At 51.5% G+C, this 19,928-nt stretch overlaps 2 protein-coding genes across 21 annotated transcripts in view; one reads left to right on the forward strand and one right to left on the reverse strand.

Annotated features, from left to right (window-relative positions):
• TDRP (testis development related protein) overlaps positions 1–3,051 on the forward strand; it is a 53,528-nt gene extending 50,477 nt beyond the window's left edge. For all 3 annotated transcript variants that reach the window (XM_086416794.1, XM_086416805.1, XM_086416786.1), the window contains one exon: positions 517–3,051. In XM_086416794.1, the coding sequence (XP_086272920.1) occupies positions 517–862 (346 nt within the window). In that variant the 3' untranslated portion in view covers positions 863–3,051. The remainder of the gene's footprint in view (positions 1–516) is intronic.
• A 4,134-nt stretch (positions 3,052–7,185) lies between these two features.
• The window catches only part of FBXO25 (F-box protein 25), a 28,217-nt gene continuing 15,474 nt past the window's right edge, over positions 7,186–19,928 (reverse strand). For 5 of the 18 annotated variants that reach the window (XM_086416671.1, XM_086416625.1, XM_086416681.1 and 2 more), the window contains exons 5-11: positions 18,469–18,561; positions 16,706–16,799; positions 14,698–14,882; positions 13,590–13,772; positions 12,314–12,457; positions 8,692–8,718; positions 7,186–8,094 (exon numbers count right to left, since the gene is read on the reverse strand). In XM_086416671.1, coding sequence (XP_086272797.1) covers positions 8,005–8,094; positions 8,692–8,718; positions 12,314–12,457; positions 13,590–13,772; positions 14,698–14,882; positions 16,706–16,799; positions 18,469–18,561 — 816 coding nt within the window. In that variant the 3' untranslated portion in view covers positions 7,186–8,004. Of the gene's footprint in view, positions 8,095–8,691; positions 8,719–12,313; positions 12,458–13,589; positions 13,773–14,697; positions 14,883–15,364; positions 15,437–16,705; positions 16,800–18,468; positions 18,562–19,928 lie in introns of all 18 variants that reach the window. The other 13 variants (XM_086416699.1, XM_086416640.1, XM_086416709.1 and 10 more) reach the window with 4 other exon arrangements.

A 19,928-nucleotide genomic window follows, 5' to 3' on the forward strand; every position in this document is an offset into this window, starting at 1 on the left:
ACAAGACTTGGAAGGTTGGGCCTATGTTGTGGGGATGCTCTCCGCAGCTAGGCCAGGGGACTCGCGGCCAGGGTGCTGTGTCGTTTGTGGGGACCCACTCCAGTTGGCTGCATTTTCCTCAGGGCACACAGTGCTCTGAGCTCTGAACATCTGAGGCTGCAGCTGAATAAGCCTGTGGCAAACCAACTTGGTACAGGGAATAATCTCTGTTTCTGAATCTGGGATCTGGGGCCTCTTTTCTCACGTATCTTCAGAGACAGGCTCAGCCTTCTGTGTGCCTTGAGACAGTTTGCTTTTCTGTCTTCTCCCTGAGGCTGACATTGCTTGAGTTTTGCCAAGTGGTGGTACCTTAAATATGGCATTCACAAATTTTATTAATCACGTGTATTGACTGATTTTTCCATATTAATATTCAGGTTTTACACATCTATCTGTTTGAGTTTATTTATAAAATAAACACAACTTGACATCCTAAGATGACTGATCACCAACACTTAACTCTTTCATCTCCTGTAGCACTAACTTACGATTAAAAGAAGAGTTGAAGACAGAGAAGAAGTCTGGATTTTGGGACAATTTGGTTTTGAAACAGAACATACAGTCCAAGAAACCAGATGAGATAGAAGGTTGGGAACCTCCGAAACTTGCCCTTGAAGACGTGGCGGCAGACTCAGGCGGCCCTGTGAGTGACCGTGTGTCTCGGCCGGGCTGGCAGGAGGACACCAAGGGCTCTAGCAAGTACACCAGCCTGGCCGGCGCAGGGAGCAGCTCGCGCTGGAGCCTCAGGTCGGCCGGGAAGCTGGTCAGCATCCGCCGGCAGAGCAGAGGCCACCTGACGGACGACTGGGAGGAGCTTGAGTGACCGCCCAGCCCCCGCGTGTCCTCACACCAAAGTCTGCCTGATCGTGCACCTTTGTATCTCATCTCCCTCACATTCCTAGAGTCTGCGGTGTCGTGGTATTTATTAGTATAGTGTCCCGTTTGGTCTTTCCCAGATGAAAATCACAGAGGATCTGCTCTGTGTGGTTTCATTTGGCTTTCCTCTTCAAAAGCCAAGTGAGGAAATTCCAGGCGTCCTGTGATTTCTCAGTGGACACGCAGAGGGTCCACCTGTCATCCGTGTGCTGCTGACCTTAGATGGGAAGTTCACCGCAGTGGGGATTTGCTTTTTGCCACAAAACTGTCTTTCTGTGTCCTGAGTTGCGGTTCTGTGTTCTGTGACTTGATCCCTGTCTCTGCATGTAGCACATACCTGTATCCTATGACACAAGAATGTAGCGGCCACACACTTCTTTTCTGTTGTCAGAAACCTGCAATCCAGGTGTAACGTGAATCTTCCAAAGGTCACGTCACATTGTGCTAGCTCTTTGTTTGTATTAAACCGTAAAATATGCAAGCAAATTAAACGCTGGAGAAGTGAAGGCTGTTATCTGATCCCCAGAAATACACTGTCTGCAAACACAGCTTCACCTCCCACAAGCATATGAGATGGTGACAGTGTTCCCATCTTGAGGTTCCTGAACTTTTAAATACTGATGTTTCTTTTCTTCTAAAGTTTGTTCTTATTTTGACTGCAGACTAAAGAATGCTATAAAGCATGGATCAGTTTTAATAACTTGACACTTAAATTTGTTTGGAAAATATTAACTTGCTAGTTAAGAGTTGAAATTGTAGGTAAAATGCTGAAAGTGCCTCTTTTCTGTAACACCCAGGGTTTTTTTTTTTCAAATGAGACTGTTGGACCCTGAGAAGCTGTGTGTTGTGGCTGGTTCGGGAGCGTCACTGAGCATCTCTTGTGTCTCTGAACTTGCTTGTCGTCTCCTTGACAGGTGGGCCCCACGTCAGGTACACAGCACGTGTATCCTCAGCAAGACAGACCCAACGCACAGGAGGACCACGTGTCTCTGAGGTCAGAACAGATATAGGGGTTTTTGGTTAAAAAGAAAAACCTCCAGTTACACTGTGCATTCCTCTCTTGTGAGAGCCACTATCTTCAAGGTATTCAGTGAGCAGTTCTGTGCTGTTCCACACAAGGGGTGCCATTTAGCATTTCCGTGGACTCCGAGGGGTGAAGGGGGTGACAGAGTGCCTGCCTGCCACCTGCCATTTCTCGGTCGCTCAGTCTGTGTACACCCTGTCATCTGACTACCAGCCGTCTAGCCACAATCCACACGTGTCACCTAACCATCTGTGTCTGTCATCTGTGTAGCGTCTGTCAAAATCACCCATGTCCCTCTCTCTCTAATAGACAAGTTTACTTCACCGAGCCTTGAAAGGGGGACATGTGAGTGGTGGTAAAATCCTGTTTGTGTTAGAACCTTGAAGTGGTTAATAGCGGAGTTGAAAACCGTGTTTCCTCAGGTAAACAGTTCAGCTCATTGACTGGAGTCCTTCTCCCTAGAGACACTTGCTATGACTGAGATGAGCTGTCTGAAGCAGGAGCTTCGGGCTCATCTTGGGCTAATCCTGTGATGAGGTGCAGGGAAGGGACTTGTGTGTTTGAGGTTCTGGGCAGAGTGCTCGGGGTGGGGGGCAGGTGGGACAGCCTCCAGCTCGGGGAGCCTGTGCCAGTGTGCTATGATGCTAAGTGCCTGTGATCCCCTTGGGGACACACGTGATGCACAGCTGGCAGAACGGCCCCTCATACCCCTCATTCCTCACAACCGAATGCAAGCCAGAGTGGGGTTGGATTACGCACGTGAATAATACTTATTCTTATCTACAAACATTAATGTAAAAATGAATTTTTCTTCTGTTGTATCTGATTAAAATAACTCTGTGGATTTTAATATAAATATTTATTGGTGTGCTTTGGGGGAAAGATATTTTTTTCTTGATGGAATTTACCAAAGCAACTTTATTTTGTTCACTGGCTGACAAGAGAGCGGGTCTGTCTAAATTCTGTAAACTGCACAGCTTCTCTGAAGAGTGACGTGTCTGCTCTTTTGCCTGTTGTTTTGTCATTAACAGGAAAGTGACTGGTTTTAAAGGAAGTTGAATTCATCCATAATGCTGAAGTTTTTTAAAAATAAAAACATGGTTTATATCCTGTTAGTTTGCATGGTTATTGACATCTGCTTCTGACGACTTAGAGCTGATGACATCTTCTCAACAGTTTCAGTGTCTTTCAAGATGCCAACGAAATGTGTAGATTCATGGATAAATGACCAACTTCAACCTCAGTCATCAGGATGTAGCTTTTACATATGAACGGCCTTCGGAAGCTGTTTGGAGTAATAGGCACTGCCAGCTATGGGGTTGCACAGAGTCAGACGTGACTGAAGCGACTTAGCAGCAGCAGCAGCAGAGCCCCACGTCTGAGCCACCCGCCCTGGGCCCTGCTTTTTCCCCGTCACTTGAGGAGGGGGAGCCTGAAGCAAGCCTCCCCTTCAACCGCCAGCCTGAGTAGGTTCTTTAATAGTCTTTTAAGGTTTCATCTCTTCTTTCCAAACAGTAGCCTCTTGGAGAGATACGCTGACTCCCGTTAGGAGCTGGGTAGCACCTGCAGTGCTGTCTCGAGCCAGGTGGTGAGTGCGCGTCCCACCAAACTCCTTCCCAGTGGTGTGTGTCCCGGGCAGCCTTGTCCTCACCAGTCTCATGGCCTGTGCCCTCCCCCAGGTCCTGCTCTGCACCCTCCCCTGGGGGCCTGTGGCTCTGTGGTAGCTTCATACCCCGACCCTCGGGTTCTCACTCACTTCACCAGATGCTCTGACTCTTGTGCAGGCAAAGGGCCTTCTCTTCACTCTCCCAGTTTACTTCTAGCCATTTAGCTTCTTTCCAGATTTTATGGTTAAGTCTCAATTGATACTTGACTGAACAAAAGACAGGCAGGACACTATAAGAAGCTTGAAGACAGGAACTGGCTAAAATTTTTGTAACTGATAAAATAGCCCACAGGGGGTGCAGATGGTGCTGAATGACTGACCAAGGCAGTGGCTGCCACTTGCTGTCTGGCAGAAGTGTGGTTCTGGTGGTGAGTGTGAGGCAAGGAACCTTCTGAGGGGCTTCCATGGCACCATGCCCCAAAGACAGATACCACCACTTCCTGTAGTTGCTGCTTCCCCACGAGTGTCTGAGGGGACTGCACCTGATGCTGTTGTGGTGAGTGCACGTCCCCACACCTGTGTTCTATGGTTTGTAACTGTGTTGCGTCCCAGCCCAGCCCAGCCCAGTCCAGTTGGTGCTGGCCAGCTGCCAGACTGTTCAGCCAGCTGAATACACTTAAGTTTGCAGAAAAAGCACTGCTCTAACCTAAATGTCTTTCAGTTCATATTGTGAAGAGTCTGTGCCCCCAAAGAACACAATCAATAGAGTGAAAAAGGCAACCTAGGGAATCAGAACATTTTCAAGTCATCTAGCTGATAAGGCCTTAAGTGTCCAGCTATAATAGTTCCTTCTACATTCAACAACAAAACCACATACAACTCAATTAAAAGGCAGGCAAGTTCTTGAACAAGCGTAGAAAAAGATGCTCACCATCACGAGAAATGCAAATCAAAGCCACAATGAAATACCACCTCCCACCCATTTGGATGACGACTATCAAACCAAAAACTCAACGCCACAACCTAACAAGTGTTGGCGAGGACAAGGATGGCGAGAAATGAACTATTCCACACTATCAGAGGCAGCACCATTTTACATTCCCACCATGGAAAATAGTATGGTGGTTCTTCAAAATATTAAACGTGTATTTACCACACGGTCCTGCAATCCCACTTGTGGGTGTATCTCCAAAGAGAGATTTGTATAGCATGTTCACAGCAGCTCAAAGTAGGGGAGCACCTCCACATCAGTGGTGATGAAGAAGCAGAATGTGGAGGACAGGAAAGCCCACAAGGGAGGGAAAGCCTAAGCCATGCTACAACGTGAATGAGACAGATACTAAAAGATGCCAATTATGCAGCGTATCTTCAGCAGTCCGATCCAGAGAAACAAACTAAAACCACCAAGTGCAAGGCTGGTTCAGCCAACAAGTCAACACGTGACCACCTCTGTGGATGCAGAAAGGGAACTCAACAAAACCCAACACCCCTCCATGTAAAATGCCCCCAACAACATGGGGCTGGAAGGGAGCACCTCACCCTGAAGCACCCAGAGATGCCCAGCTTGCAGCACACCGACAGGTGAAGGACAGACAGCCCCCAGGGACTGCCGTCCTCACCCATGGGGATCTGGCGTTAAAGCTGGCGAGGAAGGAAAAAAGAGTATCCCGCTGAAAGAAGGTGATGAGCCTCCTTCACGTGCAGACCTCACAATGTACATCCGCATCCCAGGGAGTCTACAAACTACCACCAGATCCATTTAGTGATTTCAGCAAAGTTCAGTTCACTCAATCGTGTCCAACTCTTTGCCACCCCATGAACCACAGCGTGCCAGGCCTCCTGTTCATCACCAACTCCCGGAGTCCACCCGAACCCATGTCCATTGAATCAGTGATGCCATCCAACCATCTCATCCTCTGTTGTCCCCTTCTCCTCCTGCCTTCATTCTTTCCCAGCATCAGGGTCTTTTCAAATGAGTCAGCTCTTCACATCGGGTGGCCAAAGTATTGGAGTTTCAGCTTCAAAAGCAGCAAAGTTAAGAGGACTTCACTGGTGGCTCAGACGATAAAGCGTCTGGCTACCATGCGGGAGACGTGGGTTCAATCCCTGAGTCGGGAAGATCTCCTAGAGAAGGAAATGGCAACCCACTCCAGTACTCTTGCTTGGAAAATCCCATGGACAGAGGAGCCTGGTAGGCTACAGTCCACGGGGTTGCAGAGAGTCAGACATGACTGACTGACTTCACTTTCTTTCTGAAGAGGATACAGGATCAGTCTACAAACACCTTACATCTTGTTTGTGTATGATTCTAAAAGTGGCATTTACAGCAAAACTAACACCAAACCCTTCGATACTGTCCCAAAAAGAGACGTGGTTCTCTGTGGACAGCCCTGACCATGCACAGCCAACTCTGTGAAGCCCCAAAAGCAGCTCCTGTGTCAGCTGCAGAACCTACCATGGCTCCTCCTGACCCACAAGTCACAACCCGGGTGGGAAAATGTACCTCAACGCCAAGACGGACACCATGGATGTGCTGATGGCACTTCCCGGGGGCCAGGCTTCCCACAGGGGTGCTGCGGGTCCCCTGCAGCTGTCCAGCGAGCACAGAGGACATGCAGGTGCCACATCATGGGCACGGAACCATGCTCAGGAATGCCACAAAAAGCTGCGGCCCAGGACAACACCCCTCTTCCTGATCTATGCCGTTCGATCGTGGGGAAACGACTGGTCGGGGCCCAGGGACAGTGTGCATGGTCTGTCTGCCCCTCCCCAACTGTACCCCAGTCACATCCCCGCCCCACACAACTGCTGGAAATCCTGCCGACCCCTGTATGTGGGTTCCGGTCCAAGCACATCTACAGCCTGTGGAGATGGGCTGATTAATGGGGGACAGCTACACACATCTCCTAAGACTTTTCATGTTGTTGAGGGGGAAGAACTCACTTCAAGAGGTTAATGTCTTCTTAAGAAATTAACACAAAAAAGACCAACACCCCAAAAGTAAACACACATTAGGTAATTTGCCAAAAGTAGAACAGAGATAAAAGTGATCAGGAAGCTTTCAGGAGGAACACCCCCACCTCACAGCCTCTTCACACATCCGTCTTCAGGGGAGAAAGATGCCACCACCCACTCTCGCCACTGCTCTGGGAATGTCCCTGCAGATTTCTGACTTGCTTCCTGGGCTCTGCTGCTTGTCTGACGTGAGGAGAGCATCATCAGATGGATGGAAGCACCTGTGCAGTGTTGCTGATCACAGAGTGATTCTTTCCAGCTGCATGGTACCGTGTCACCAATAAAAACCGTATTTCTACAAACTCTTGTGAAAAAAAGAGCTGGTTGTAAAATGAAAACAATATATATGCCGTTGATGGTTTTATGAAAAGCTTCCACCTGATTCACACACAGGGTAACTATCATCTGACAACTAAGCATAGTTTTGGCTACACCAGTTCGGCACAGAACGTGTGCTGAAAGCACAGACTCTTTTATTTACAAATACGCAAGACTGCACATTTCTACCTGCTAAGAAGGAAGCAGGAGTGCCTGGGCTTGGGTCCCTGACCTTGTTCATTTCTCCCCTGTATCTGCCGGGGCCATTCCAAGCACACATATTCTGGGTGCCAGGGTTATGCACCAGTTTTATTCTTTTATAAACCTTTATTTTCAAAATTTTCTAAAATGTACATGCAATATTTTTAAAATAAAATTATCTTTGAGAGGTTTCAATACATGATTATCAAAATCATTGACACTACTTTTTTCAGTAAGATGCAAAATTGACAAAATAGGTAGACAAACATGATTTATTACTTTGCTAGAAGAGGATTCCAAGCAGTGTGGTGCAGGCCACACCAGGCTCCCCCAGGTCAGGGCCCTGCCTGTCAGTCTTCGGCACGAGCCCAGGACCACAGCCCCAGACTGAGGCCCTTGTGGGTCTCAGCCATCTGCACAATTCACAACCCACTGCTGAGCATCCAGGAGACAGGCACATACTTCCCTGGATCCTTCTGTATCTGAGAAGACTCGTGCAGACACAACCAAAACTGTTAATATACATCTTAAGAAAAATAAATATTCTGTACAATGTCATTACAAGGATCCGTGATCTACCCTCACCCCAATCACTACAAAATCGGGAAACCATCATTTGAGTTAAGAGGCAGTCTTCTTGGCTGTTAGTGTCAGTTCAGCACAGGATGTGGTGCTGAAAACACACTCTTTTTGAACCATATTTACAAATACACAAAGTTCCAAATTTTAATGTGCTTAGAAGAATTTTTTAAAGAGAGAAGCAGAAATGATTTTGCTGGGGTTCCTTGACCCTATTTCAAAGGTGGATTTTGCTGGGGTTCCCTGACCCGGTTTCAGAGGTGGAAGCCACAGGCACCCTGCCCACAGGCCCTTTTCACGTTGCCTCCAACGCAGACTCCAGGTCATGGTGGGCCTGGCTAGGCCCTCAATACTTGAAAAGGTCGATGAAGTGCTGCGGGGACACAGGCGTGAAGCAGCTGTCCGGGTCGGCAGCCGTGCAGGGGTGGCCCGAGTCCTGTGGGAAGGGCAGGGCGTTACCGCACGTGCTGGGAAGGAAGACAGCTCAGAAGTCACCAGGCATTCACTTAAATGCACCTGGACCCCACCACACAGGTATGTGGACAGCAAGCAAGAATTAGGAACACATGGCTGCTCAGCGGGGAGAGTTTCTCTGCCAGTGCATGGGGTACAGGCGGCCCTGAGTCAGGGGGCCGGGAGGAGCCTGCGCTTCCCTCCTCCCCACCCCCAACCCTGCCCTGGTCATGCTGCCCCCTCCCCTGGTGGTGGGTCAGGATCCACTCTGGAACCGCTCTGGGCACCACCCACCCACGTTCACCCGAGGGCCCAGCACCACGCCCCACGGCAGAAACACCCAGGGCTCGCTTGTGTCAGCAGACAGAACAGCCTCAGGACCTGGGGGCCAGTTAGGCCAGTGTCTGGAGACAGGACCCCCCCCCAACCCAGCCAAGCCTACACCCCTGGTCTAAAGGCAGATCGCGGGACCCCGATGGTGGCCAAGTAGGAAGGCCAGTCACACGTCAGCAGAGGCTGTGGCCTCATTGGCCCAGCCCCAGACAGGGGACGCGCACAGACGCGGGCATAGAGGAGGTACCTCGAGTAATAAAGCAAGGCGGCAGTCCTGGAGGTGGCGGAGGAGAGCAGTGAAGGGAGGAAAAAAGGGAAAACAGGGTTAGGAAGAGCCAGGCCACACCAGGACTCAGGCTGAACATGAATCATTTATGAAAATGACCAACATCACTGGGCAGTGAAACCAAGGGGAGAGCTGCCCCCGAGGCCCCACGCAGCAGCCGGAAGCCAGAGGACCCGCAGGCCGTCTGGGGCCGACCTGGCTTCCACCTCCTCCAGTCTCGGGCCCACAGCTGGTGAGACAGCAGAGCCAAATGACCGTCACGACTTCACTGAGAACATGCAGAGCAGCGGGCCACACTGGAACGTTTCTAGCAGGTTTCCCTGAAGCCCACTCACTCCCTCTGAGTCAGCTCAGTGGAATTAAGTGAACAATGTAGGTTCCATGGGAGCCAGCTCCTTCCTGCTCACCCACGGTTTTCAACTCGAGGTCAGCACCAACTTGCCCCTCTCGCCACCGGCTGGCTGCTCCCCCTCACCACAGCCCAGGGGTCTGCAGGGCTGGCTGTCGGCACAGGCCCAGACCAGTGGCCTCCTGGCCCCCGCTGCACACTGCAGTGTGGGCCTGGCAGTGGACACACAGTCCTGATCCCTGCCTTTGACTGCATTCACTCTGTCGGGCTTCCAGCCCACTCCACACCTGGCTTTAGCTGAAGTTCCTGAAAAGCAGCTAGAGGATGGGGTGAGCACAGTGGCCTCACAGGAGGGCCACCCCACGGAAGGCAGACAGGCCTGAGCTGGGCCTGTGTGCAACTCCAAGACCTCCTTTCACCTTGCCAACGTTCCCCAAAGGCAAAGCAGAAAAACCGACACAGTGTGCAGAGAGTGAAGCCAGGTCAGACAGGACGGCTTGGGGCAGCTGGGGCGGCTGCATGAGCTCGCGGCAGAGCCCCAGCCTATGTGTGTGGAAGAGGACAGGTCCGGTGGGACGCGGGCAGCACGGGCACAGTGGGGTATCGCCCCACATGGGGCTGAGCACCATGCAGCCTCCACGCAGCAGGCCTGCCCTCACGGAAGCGCCACGAAACTGGGCTGAGGCCTGCGGGGGCCAAGCTGTGTGTAGGGGTGCGGTGGCCAGCCAGGGGGCTTGCTCAGGAGCTGACACAGGCAGCAGGGTCCACCACAAATTCCAGACACTCGTTTTTTCTTTATATTTCCACCCGCAGACTCAGAAGAAAGTGGAAGGGCCTCTGGGAGAAAAAGCTGCCATGTGACCCCACAGATGGACAGAGCCAGTCCCCAAGGCTGCACAGAGGTCAAGGCGCTCGGCCTTCAAGGCAAGGCTGTGAACAACATTTCACAGCCCAAAGGCCAGCAAGACACTTGTTCTGAATTTTCATAAACAAAAGAATCTGTAGGCAAATTCTTCTGGAAACCCAAAAAATTACCTCTCCATTTTTAAAAATCCAGAATGCCCCTATTTCTTGGTACTTCACCTGAACATGCTGTATGCCAACACAGAAAGCAGCAAGGGTGCCTCTGTTCACTACATCAGAAACAGTGTCCTCAGACGGTCTAAGACAGTCTGCCACATGCAAAGACGAGACATCTGTCCCAGGGGGACACACCACTGCTCCCAGTGTCTCTGGAATAAACCTTCAGCTCGGGGGAAGCGTCGTTCAGAGCAGCGACCAGATCATCTCATCTGCTGACTCGGCCCTGAAGCTGCCACATGTCTGGGACTACCCTCTGTGTGCTGTGGCAGACTGGCTCACCCGTGTCCCACTAGCACCCTGGCAAGACTGAGCATGAGGTGCCCTGGCCTGGAGGAAGAGGTTGCACAGAACCACCACTGCAGCCGTGCAACACCTTTCCTCGTTAACTGTGCAGAACAAGCCGTGCCAGACTCCAGAACAAGTCAGAAACAAAGTGGTCTCCGGCTGGCCCCCTGCAGCACCAGCAGTAAAGCCTTGTTAACACGGGGACTCCCACCATACAACCACAGGGGTACAGGTTAAAAAAAAGCCCACGTTATCATGTATATAACCTGAAATGAAAACAATTTAAAGTGGTCATTTGTTTTTTAGCAGTTTAGAGTTGGCCTCATAATCCAGCCAACAAATTACAGATAAACAGAAAACAAAAAACAGCCACGGTGCTTCAGACCAGGCAGAAGGCACGTGGCCCATGGCCCCAAGGGAGGACCCCGAGCAGCAGGGGCAGACCGCCTGGCACCCTCCTCCCCAGTGAAATCTCACAACATTAAACCAATTCAGGCTCAAGGCAAACCACGGAAATGGTCTTTCTAAGAGGAGGTGAATAGAAGCACCCGTATCTCCCCCAGAAACTTGTTTTTATCAGAGTCTGGACGGGAGAGGAAGGGGCCAGAGAGGAAGAGGATGGGGCTGACAACTGCGGACACAGCTCAGTCTTCACAAGGACCAGACATGCTAAGTTTGGCTCAAAAAAACAGGAGGAGCCTGGGCGCTTTCATGGGCCTCTCCTCTGCTCCAGGGCTGTGCTGTGAGGAAAGCCCCTGGAGGCACCATTGCTGGGGTCCTGACAGTGGAGCTGAGGCCAAGTGTGGAAAATGGGGGTTGGGGGTGGCCTCCCTTGACTTCCAGAAGAGGCGGGGATCCTGACCCTCCTCTCAGGCTGAGCCATGAGAACAGGGGGAAGCAGCCCGCCGGGACTCAGGCCGCAGCACAGTCAGCGTGCTCACAGCCAGGGACCAGATCACGCCCTAACATCCTGCACCAGACGAGGTTGGGTGGCCCCAATTTCAGGTCCAACCATGTTCTGCTTTGGTGAACCTGTCCCTGGCCCCAGTCCCTGGGGAGACGCCGTCGTGTCATCACACTCTACACTCGGGTGGACAGTCCCTGCTGAGACACCATCATGTCATCACACTCTACACTCAGGTGGACAGTCTCTGGTGAGACCCCATCATGTCATCACACTCTACACTCGGGTGGACATCCCTGGGGAGACGCCGTCATGTCATCACACTCTACACTCGGGTGGACAGTCCCTGGTGAGACATGATCATGTTATCACACACTACACTCAGGTGGACAGTCTCTGGTGAGACGCCATCACATCACACTCTACACTCAGGTGGACAGTCTCTGGTGAGACGCCATCACATCACACTCTACACTCCGGTGGACAGTCCCTGGTGAGACCCCATCATGTCATCACACTCTACACTCGGGTGGACATCCCTGGGGAGACGCCGTCATGTCATCACACTCTACACTCGGGTGGACAGTCCCTGGTGAGACATGATCATGTTATCACACACTACACTCAGGTGGACAGTCTCTGGTGAGACGCCATCACATCACACTCTACACTCAGGTGGACAGTCTCTGGTGAGACGCCATCACATCACACTCTACACTCCGGTGGACAGTCCCTGGTGAGACCCCATCATGTCATCACACTCTACACTCGGGTGGACATCCCTGGGGAGACGCCGTCATGTCATCACACTCTATACTCGGGTGGACAGTCCCTAGTGAGACTTGATCATGTTATCACACACTACACTCGGGTGGACAGTCCCTAGTAGACACCATCATGTCATCACTCACTACTCTCAGCTGGACAGGATGTCTCTCCAGGAGCACAGGTGCTATCCTTACCTTCCAGAAGAGGATGCTGCAGTGCCGGCAGAAGTGCAGGGTGTCTCCATACTGCTCCTTGGTGGGGTAGTGCTTCTGAAGTGCAAAATACATCAGCTTCCACTCCACATGGCCTTTTTCTGAAAGGATCAAGTGTCTACAAAACTAGACAAACAGACTTCTGTTCAGACGCAGATGACTTTCATAGCAACGTCATTTGTACATCTTTAAAAGGCAACACACTGCAGGAAACATTTAATTATGTGAAATTAAATTTGAGCTGAATCCATACAATGGAATACCATGCAGCTGTTCAACAGACTTAAAGGTTTTTATCTGGAGTGATGTCCATGATGTCTATTAAGCTAAAAATAAGTTATATGCTATCGAGTCTGACGGGGACTGGTAACTAGAATGCAGAAAGTATCCAAATACAAAATGGGCAAAGGATTTGGAGAGACACACAAGCAGGCAACAAGCACGTGAACAGATGCTCAGTGTCTTGGACCCCAGAGATGGCAGGAGGCGGCACCTCACACCCTACGGGGCAGCGACCACACCCTCAGAGGAACAGGCACGGATGGGATGCTGAGCAGGCGGGCTTGGGCGTGGCCAGGGGCTGCCCGATGCAGCAGCATCTTCACAGTTCCTCACAATGTTACCCTTCGCTCATGAGCCCCGTGCCCCCAGGAGAAGGTGACCATGGTGGCCCCACGGCCTGGCTGTGCCCAATCCTCACCCTCTGATTCAGGCAGGAACCTGCTTGCTGCCTCCACCACCTGACTTTCTCCTGGATAGGTACGTGACCCCTGAGGTCTGCGAGCCTGTGTCTGAGGAGACACATGACATCTGGTCCTCCCTGGGGCCTCCCTAGGGCAAGACTGTGTCTGCTTTGGCCCTGCACGCTGCTGTGTATGTCATGGGCACCCAGCTGGCGGAGCTGTGCTCCAAAAACCACGCAGCGCGGGGGTGGCAGGGAGGGGCAGCGATAAGCGGAGACACACAGCATCCACCAGATCCCAAGGCTGGCCCCATCCTGGGAGGGCAAGGTGCAGGGAGCAGGCGCCTACCCGTGAGTCTCTGAGGGGACACGCCGCCTGGAGAGGGGCCTCCAGTTACAGGAAAGACTAATGGCCCATCCTTGACAGGAAGAAACTGCCCTGGTTCTGCTGCTCTGTTCTGGATCATTTTTAAAATTATGACTTTCTCCACATGAAAAGCAGGCTTTCCCGTAGTGATTCTAGTCCACTCCCTGAAGCGGCCAGGCTCAGCCATCAGGGCCACAACCCCCACTCACCTGCTTCTCCCCAAAGTGGTACTGGCAGAGCTTCTTCCACAGCTGCCGGTCCTCGCTGAGCGCGGACAGTGTCGGGGTCACCTGACCCAGGGTGACGATGTCCCACCCATCCGAGAACCTGTACAGGATGTTGCTGAGCATGTGCACAGGAAGGTCGCTGAGCGTCAGGCCACTGTCCACCTGCTGGGAGGGCCCGCACACTTACTCCAGCGGGAACACGGGAGCTCATCGGTCACAGTGACATCTCCCTCTTCCCCAATCCTCCCAGATGACACCCTGCAGTGGCCCTGGCTGAACCTGGGGCCCCGGACACTGAAACCCTAGTCCCAGCGTTCGCCGGGTGATGTGGCGTCACTGCACATCAGGGACTTGGGGACAGTGGCATCTGGGGCACGTGGCCTGGTCACGGTCTGGAAAGCAGACACACCCCACATGTAAGTGTCTTACAGGCGAGTGGCCCTCACAGCACAAGCCCCTGAACACGGGAATGAGGCTGCCTGGACACGGAATGTCAGAGCACCCCTGCTAACTGCAGGGCCTTAACTAGGGAATCATCACTCCCTATAAATCTCGCATTTACACGACAAATACTGGCCCAAGGTCACCTCTGAACCCAACCAGAGATAAACCAAACACAGCGTAAGACACTTTAGTGAATGGGGTCAACATTTCTCTTGGTGAAACCAGTTATCAGAATAAACACAAAACATCAAAGACAGCAAGAAATGGAGATGAAAACACCAGCCCCGAGAAGCAACAGCAGGTGAACAGTCACCACTACATGGTGCAGTCTTAATTTACTGAATATCATTCTAGTCTAAAATATCTAATCAGCTGTCAAGGTAAATTAACTTACCACCGCATCACCCACAGGACCAGCTGTTTTTAATAATTACCATCCCCACTGTCTTTCCAATGACACCTATAAGCCATTAAAGAGTCTTCTGGCCTGAATCCATCTTACGACAGTTTAATACGTATTCAGGAAATGTAAACAGAAAAAGCCTTTGGAAAAGCTGTGATAGTCTTCCACATACACTCAGAAGTAGCAATGGCTTCTGTGATGTAACAGCAGAGACTACTCACGTGCAGGCCAGAAAGCACATACCTCCGTCATCTGAAGATTCTGCAGCTGCTGCTGCCAGCGGAGAACGGTCTCTAATCGGCAAATCCAGATGTTGATGTTTCCCACCAGCACAGACTTCCCTACTCCTCGGATCAGAATGCACAGGGTGGAGCTGAGGTCTTGGAGAAGATCCTTGATCAGGCGAGGGTTTTGGTGGTCACCGAGAACTGGAATAAACAAAAACGAAACAATCCAACAATCCCATCAGCCCCCATTGTTAAAAATGACCTGCTTTCGGGCTTCCCTGGGGGCTCAGTGAAGGATCCATCTGCCCATGCAGGAGAGCCACGGGTTTGCTCCTGGATCCCGGAAGATTCCACATGCCTCAGAGCAACTAAGCCTGTGAGCCACAACTATGAAGCCCGTGCTCCAGAGCCTGGGAGCCGCAACTACTGAGCCCATGAGCTGCAACTATTGAGGCCTGAGAGCCCTAGAGCCTGTGCTCGCCAACGAGAGAAGCCGCCACGATGAGAAGCCCGTGCACCACGACTGGAGAGGCGCCCCCACTCCCCGCGACCAGAGAAAGGCCCGGGCGGCAACGAGGACCCGGCACAGCCGACAGAAAAGAAGCAAAATGGGTTTAAAATGGCCTGCTTTCACAACCCAAGGGCCTCTAACAGACAGCACAGGTGAACAGAATGTGACTTACACACACAGGGGAGTGCCACTCAGCCTTAAACAGGGCAGAAATGCTGACATGCGTCGCATGAAACCTGAAGACCTTAAGATAAGAACCAGTCACAGATGGACAAGTGTTGTTTGATGCTCCTGATGAGGTCCTTGGAATAGTCAAGTTCACAGAGCGCGTAGATGGCGGGTGCTGGGGAGGCGGCATTAGTGTGTATGGGGACAGTGTGTCAGTTCTGCGGACAGCGTGTCGCCGCTGTGGTGGCCACAGCCGCAGTGATGCGTGTGTCAGTTCTGCGGACAGCGTGTCGCTGCTGTGGTGGCACAGCCACAGCGATGCATGTGTCAGTTCTGCGGACAGCGTGTCTCCGCTGTGGTGGCCACAGCCGCAGTGATGCGTGTGTCAGTCTGCGGACAGCGTGTCTCCACTGTGGTGGCCACAGCCTCAGTGATGCGTGTGTCAGTCTGTGGACAGCGTGTCTCCGCTGTGGTGGCCACAGCCACAGCGATGAGTGTGTCAGTTCTGCAGACAGCGTGTCACCGCTGTGGTGGCCACAGCCGCAGGGATGTGACCGCTCAGTGCCACTGAGCTGTGCACTCAAGATGCACAGGAAAGATGGTATTTTATGTATATTTCACCACAAAAGGAAAATTTCACTGCATATCCAAAGTGGCATCATTTTTGAGGTATCACAAGTATGATGAGATTCGAAAACTTCCAAATGCTGTCTGATAGTGTATTTGTGGTTGAGTCTACAATTTTGTCTTTAAATCCATCTCTACTTTCTTTTATACTTAATCATAAAGAGAATTGATAGTTAAAATGGCATATTTATACATAAACTCTTAAAGTTCCATTTATTATTGGCCATTAACTAATCGAGACAAACATTAAGTTAAAAAGAAAATTACAGGCTTGTCTGATGCATAAGAACTAAGTCACAACCTTGGTAATTACAGAATCACTATATAGCAAAAGTGAGCTATGAGTAGTTAACCATGAAGGAGAACGTATCCGTTTAAAACTCAGGGATACTTTCTCAGGGACTTCCCTGCCAGCCCGGTGGTTAAGACTGCACTTCCACTGCAGGAAGCATGGGTTCAATCCCTGGTGAGGGATCTAAGATCCCACATGCCTCACGGTGTGCCCCCCAACCTGTCTTTCTCATTACAATATATTCTTCTGTGTCCAAAAGCATCTTTTAAAGAACACCACCAAGAACATCAAGTACCAAGCGGCCAACCGGAGCCCATCACATTATCTGACACCATTAATACTGGGGGTAAATGAAAGAAAAATCTAATCTCCTTGTACTAAATTAACTAAGACTGAGATCAGTAAAAACACCAGTGCTCGCCTTACCCTTCTGAACGATCTTATCCAGGATGTTGAAGTAGTTCTTCTGGGCCACACCACTCAGCGAGGTCAGCTGGGACTTTGCAATCAGCTGCAACAGCTTGAGAGGGGGAGGGGTTACAGGTGAGCATTGCCTCTGAAGGGAAGCCCACCTCCCCACCCCAGTCACCCGAGAAGAAAGCAAAGGATGCAGGTAGGGCTGCTGCTCAACCTCCGCCCTCCAGCCCCGGCCAGTATCCCGGCCACCCCTGCTGCAATCTGTGCCCCCTCCTCTGACCGCCCCAGCCTCACATGAGCCAGGCCTTCCCTGATGGCCCCCCAGCACATCTGTCCCTCTGTCTGTCCCTCCAGCTTCCTTGCCAGTCCTGCCCTCCCACCACTCCTGCAGGTCCATCGGGCCCCAATATCCACCTGCCTCCCAGGCTCCCCCTCCGTCAGAGGCTGGCTGCTCTCAGCACATGGAAGCCGTTGCAGCCCTCCTCGGCTCTGCGGGAGGAGCGGTCCTGGTGGCCAGCAGGGAGGCCAGCGGGGAGGACCCGAGGGGACCCAGCAGCAGGGCCGGCTTCTGGGACACAGAGCTGCCCCTCCCCTCCGCACGTCAGGGACACCGGTCATCACAAACACCGCTCATCTGTAGGAGTCTCCAGTGACCCACTCCCAGCTCTGTGCACACTGGTTCAGGAGCCCTGGGTCAGCCCATCCCCACTGCCTCACGTCCTGTGACTGCTGTGCCCGAGCAGGCCCTCACTGTGGCCACGCCTGTCTGTGGTGCTGGTCAGACCCGTGCCTGCACACACCCGTTCACTGCGGCCCGTACTGTTCCTGAGCAATCTGAGGCCCTCTGGGTGAGCCGCAAACACATTCCAGAACCCAGATCACATCTGCTCCTGTGTCTCTGAAAAGGGATTCTTCATCCCTCCTCTCCAGCCCTCCCTGCTGCCTCTGTCAGTTGCAGAGGGAGGAGAGAAAGTGCCAACTCACACACACTCACACACTCTCGCACACACTCTGTGTTGACTGTGGAGGCCAGAACGACAAACATGACAATCACACGCTAACTGCTGGGGAGGATCACGCCGCTAATTCTAGTGTGTCTACACACATGTGTCCTGTGCTGCAGTGATTACAGAAACCACACCCCAGCCCGGCTCGGGTCACGTAACCAGCCAGCGCTCTGTCCTTGCAGGAGCGCTCCTACAGGCCGCTACGGGGAGTACGTACAGCCTCGTGGCACTGTTAAAAATCCCAACTAACAGTTTCATGACTCATCACTTAGTCTTGGCTTAGGACAGTCAGGTGAGTAAACTTGCTAGGCAAATAAAAACAATAAATGGAATATATAGTGAGATCCCTTATTTTCTGAATGCAGGAAAAGGTAAAAATTTCTTCTAAAAATGTATCATTAACACAATAAGGCTTCTATGCAGCTCTGTTTTGTATCAATTCCCTTCTCTCCACTAGCTTGCTCCCCTCTATGGAGCAGGGCTCATGCTCTGGGAAAAACAAAGTAGAAAATGCATATGAAACCACCGGGCAAGAAACCCTGAGAGAAACTCCCGCTTCTCCCTCTGTCTCCAACGTGACACGTGAGGTGGGCTGGAGGGAGCTTCAGTCCTCCTCCTCCTGACCCCACCCCCATCCCATGGTTCTCCACCAGGAACAAGCACAGCTTCACGCAGCTGCCAAAAGGATCTTAAACACGTGACATGATCATCTTTAGGGCGCAACCACTCCACGTGTCCTCTGGTGGCTCTGAAATGAATACTCACCCTGACCACATAATTGAACCTTCGGATGTCCTGGATCGCACTCGAGAAGTCTAAGCGATTAAAAGCTTCTCCCAAAGTACAGTAGCCATGTCTCTGGAAAAACAGACACAAGTTACGATACCTCAAATCAGCCAACCAGGCAAAATGAACGGACAGCCAACGGGAATTAGTCTGTGCAACTTTTTTAATTTTCGCAAAGGATATTCATTTTCACTATGATTTATTCCATATTTAATTTTAGAGTAAAATTAAAGCCATTCTAAATCTGTCATTTATGTATAATCAATTATGTATATGCATTGACACTCTACACCACTATAGATACAAAGATAAATACTGATTAAATACTTGTCAATTTCTTTTGTTGACATGCATTTGGGGAGGCCCAAATTAAGCCTAAAATTACAAAATAACCAGATGTACTCTAGGCTGTGCAACTACAAATACATAAATCATGCTTGGCCACTACAAAAGGCATCTTCCATGAACACACATTGTTGCCATTCAGTTCCTCTGCAGGCAGTCCTGCGTTCGTCCAGCCAATCAGGATCAAGGCCGAGACCAACCTGAGTGGGGCAGGAGGTTTGAATACCAGTGGTTAGGTGGAAAGGGCTGGAGGCAATGGGATATGGCAATGGGCAGTGTTCAGGCTGGGAACAGGGGGCCGAGCACCCCAAAACCCAAGTATGTGGTAATAAGGCTCACAGGTTCGAGGGTCAAAGACCACGAAGGAAACGTGACTTTTTTTTCAGTACCAGAAACACTGCTATTTCAGATGTTTTTCCTTAATGATATGCCCCACGTTCTATATTGAGTGCTGTACAGATCTGAACCCTAGGTTTCAGAGACATTTTAAACTCTATCTCTGTTTTTGAACACTTAGAACACAGAGAGGTTTTCAGTTCAGCGTTGTGAGGATAAAGCGTGTGAATAATCACAGAAAACATGAGGAGACAGACGCGCCTCGTGTTTCAAACAGAGACAGGAGCGGGCCCAGCGGGGCGGGAGGTGCAGGGGACGCCTGGTCTCCGACACGAGACACACCCCCAAACCGCAGCAGCCTCGAGGTGCACAGAAGTCAGCAAGATACACTCGTCGCAAATGCTCAACACCACGAGCTGCAGAATGCTTCCCTGGGAGCTGTGGAGGCAGCATCGGTCATAACATGAAACCCATCACAGCCGGTAACGTTTCTCTCTCTCAGTGAACAGCATCCAGACACTGGTGTGACAGACCCTTCCCAGGCAGCAGAACTTGGTGGGCCCAGAGGAGAAGACCAAAGGTGCGATGCTCCACGGAGAGGGGCCCTCCCGACTCCCGCCTGCACCCCTGCCCTGTGGACCCAGCGCCGTCTGAGGCCTCGAGGCCCCTCCCCTGCTGCCTCGTGTGCACCAAAGCAGGACCCTGCTCTGTCTCGGAGTCTTTCATGAGCTCACACAGGTTCTCCCGGCGGCACATCC

The sequence above is a fragment of the Bos grunniens genome, chromosome 1 (genome assembly GCF_055505025.1).
Source record: "Bos grunniens cultivar Pamir isolate PY7600 chromosome 1, Bosgru_T2T1.0, whole genome shotgun sequence".
NCBI lineage: Eukaryota > Metazoa > Chordata > Mammalia > Artiodactyla > Bovidae > Bos > Bos grunniens.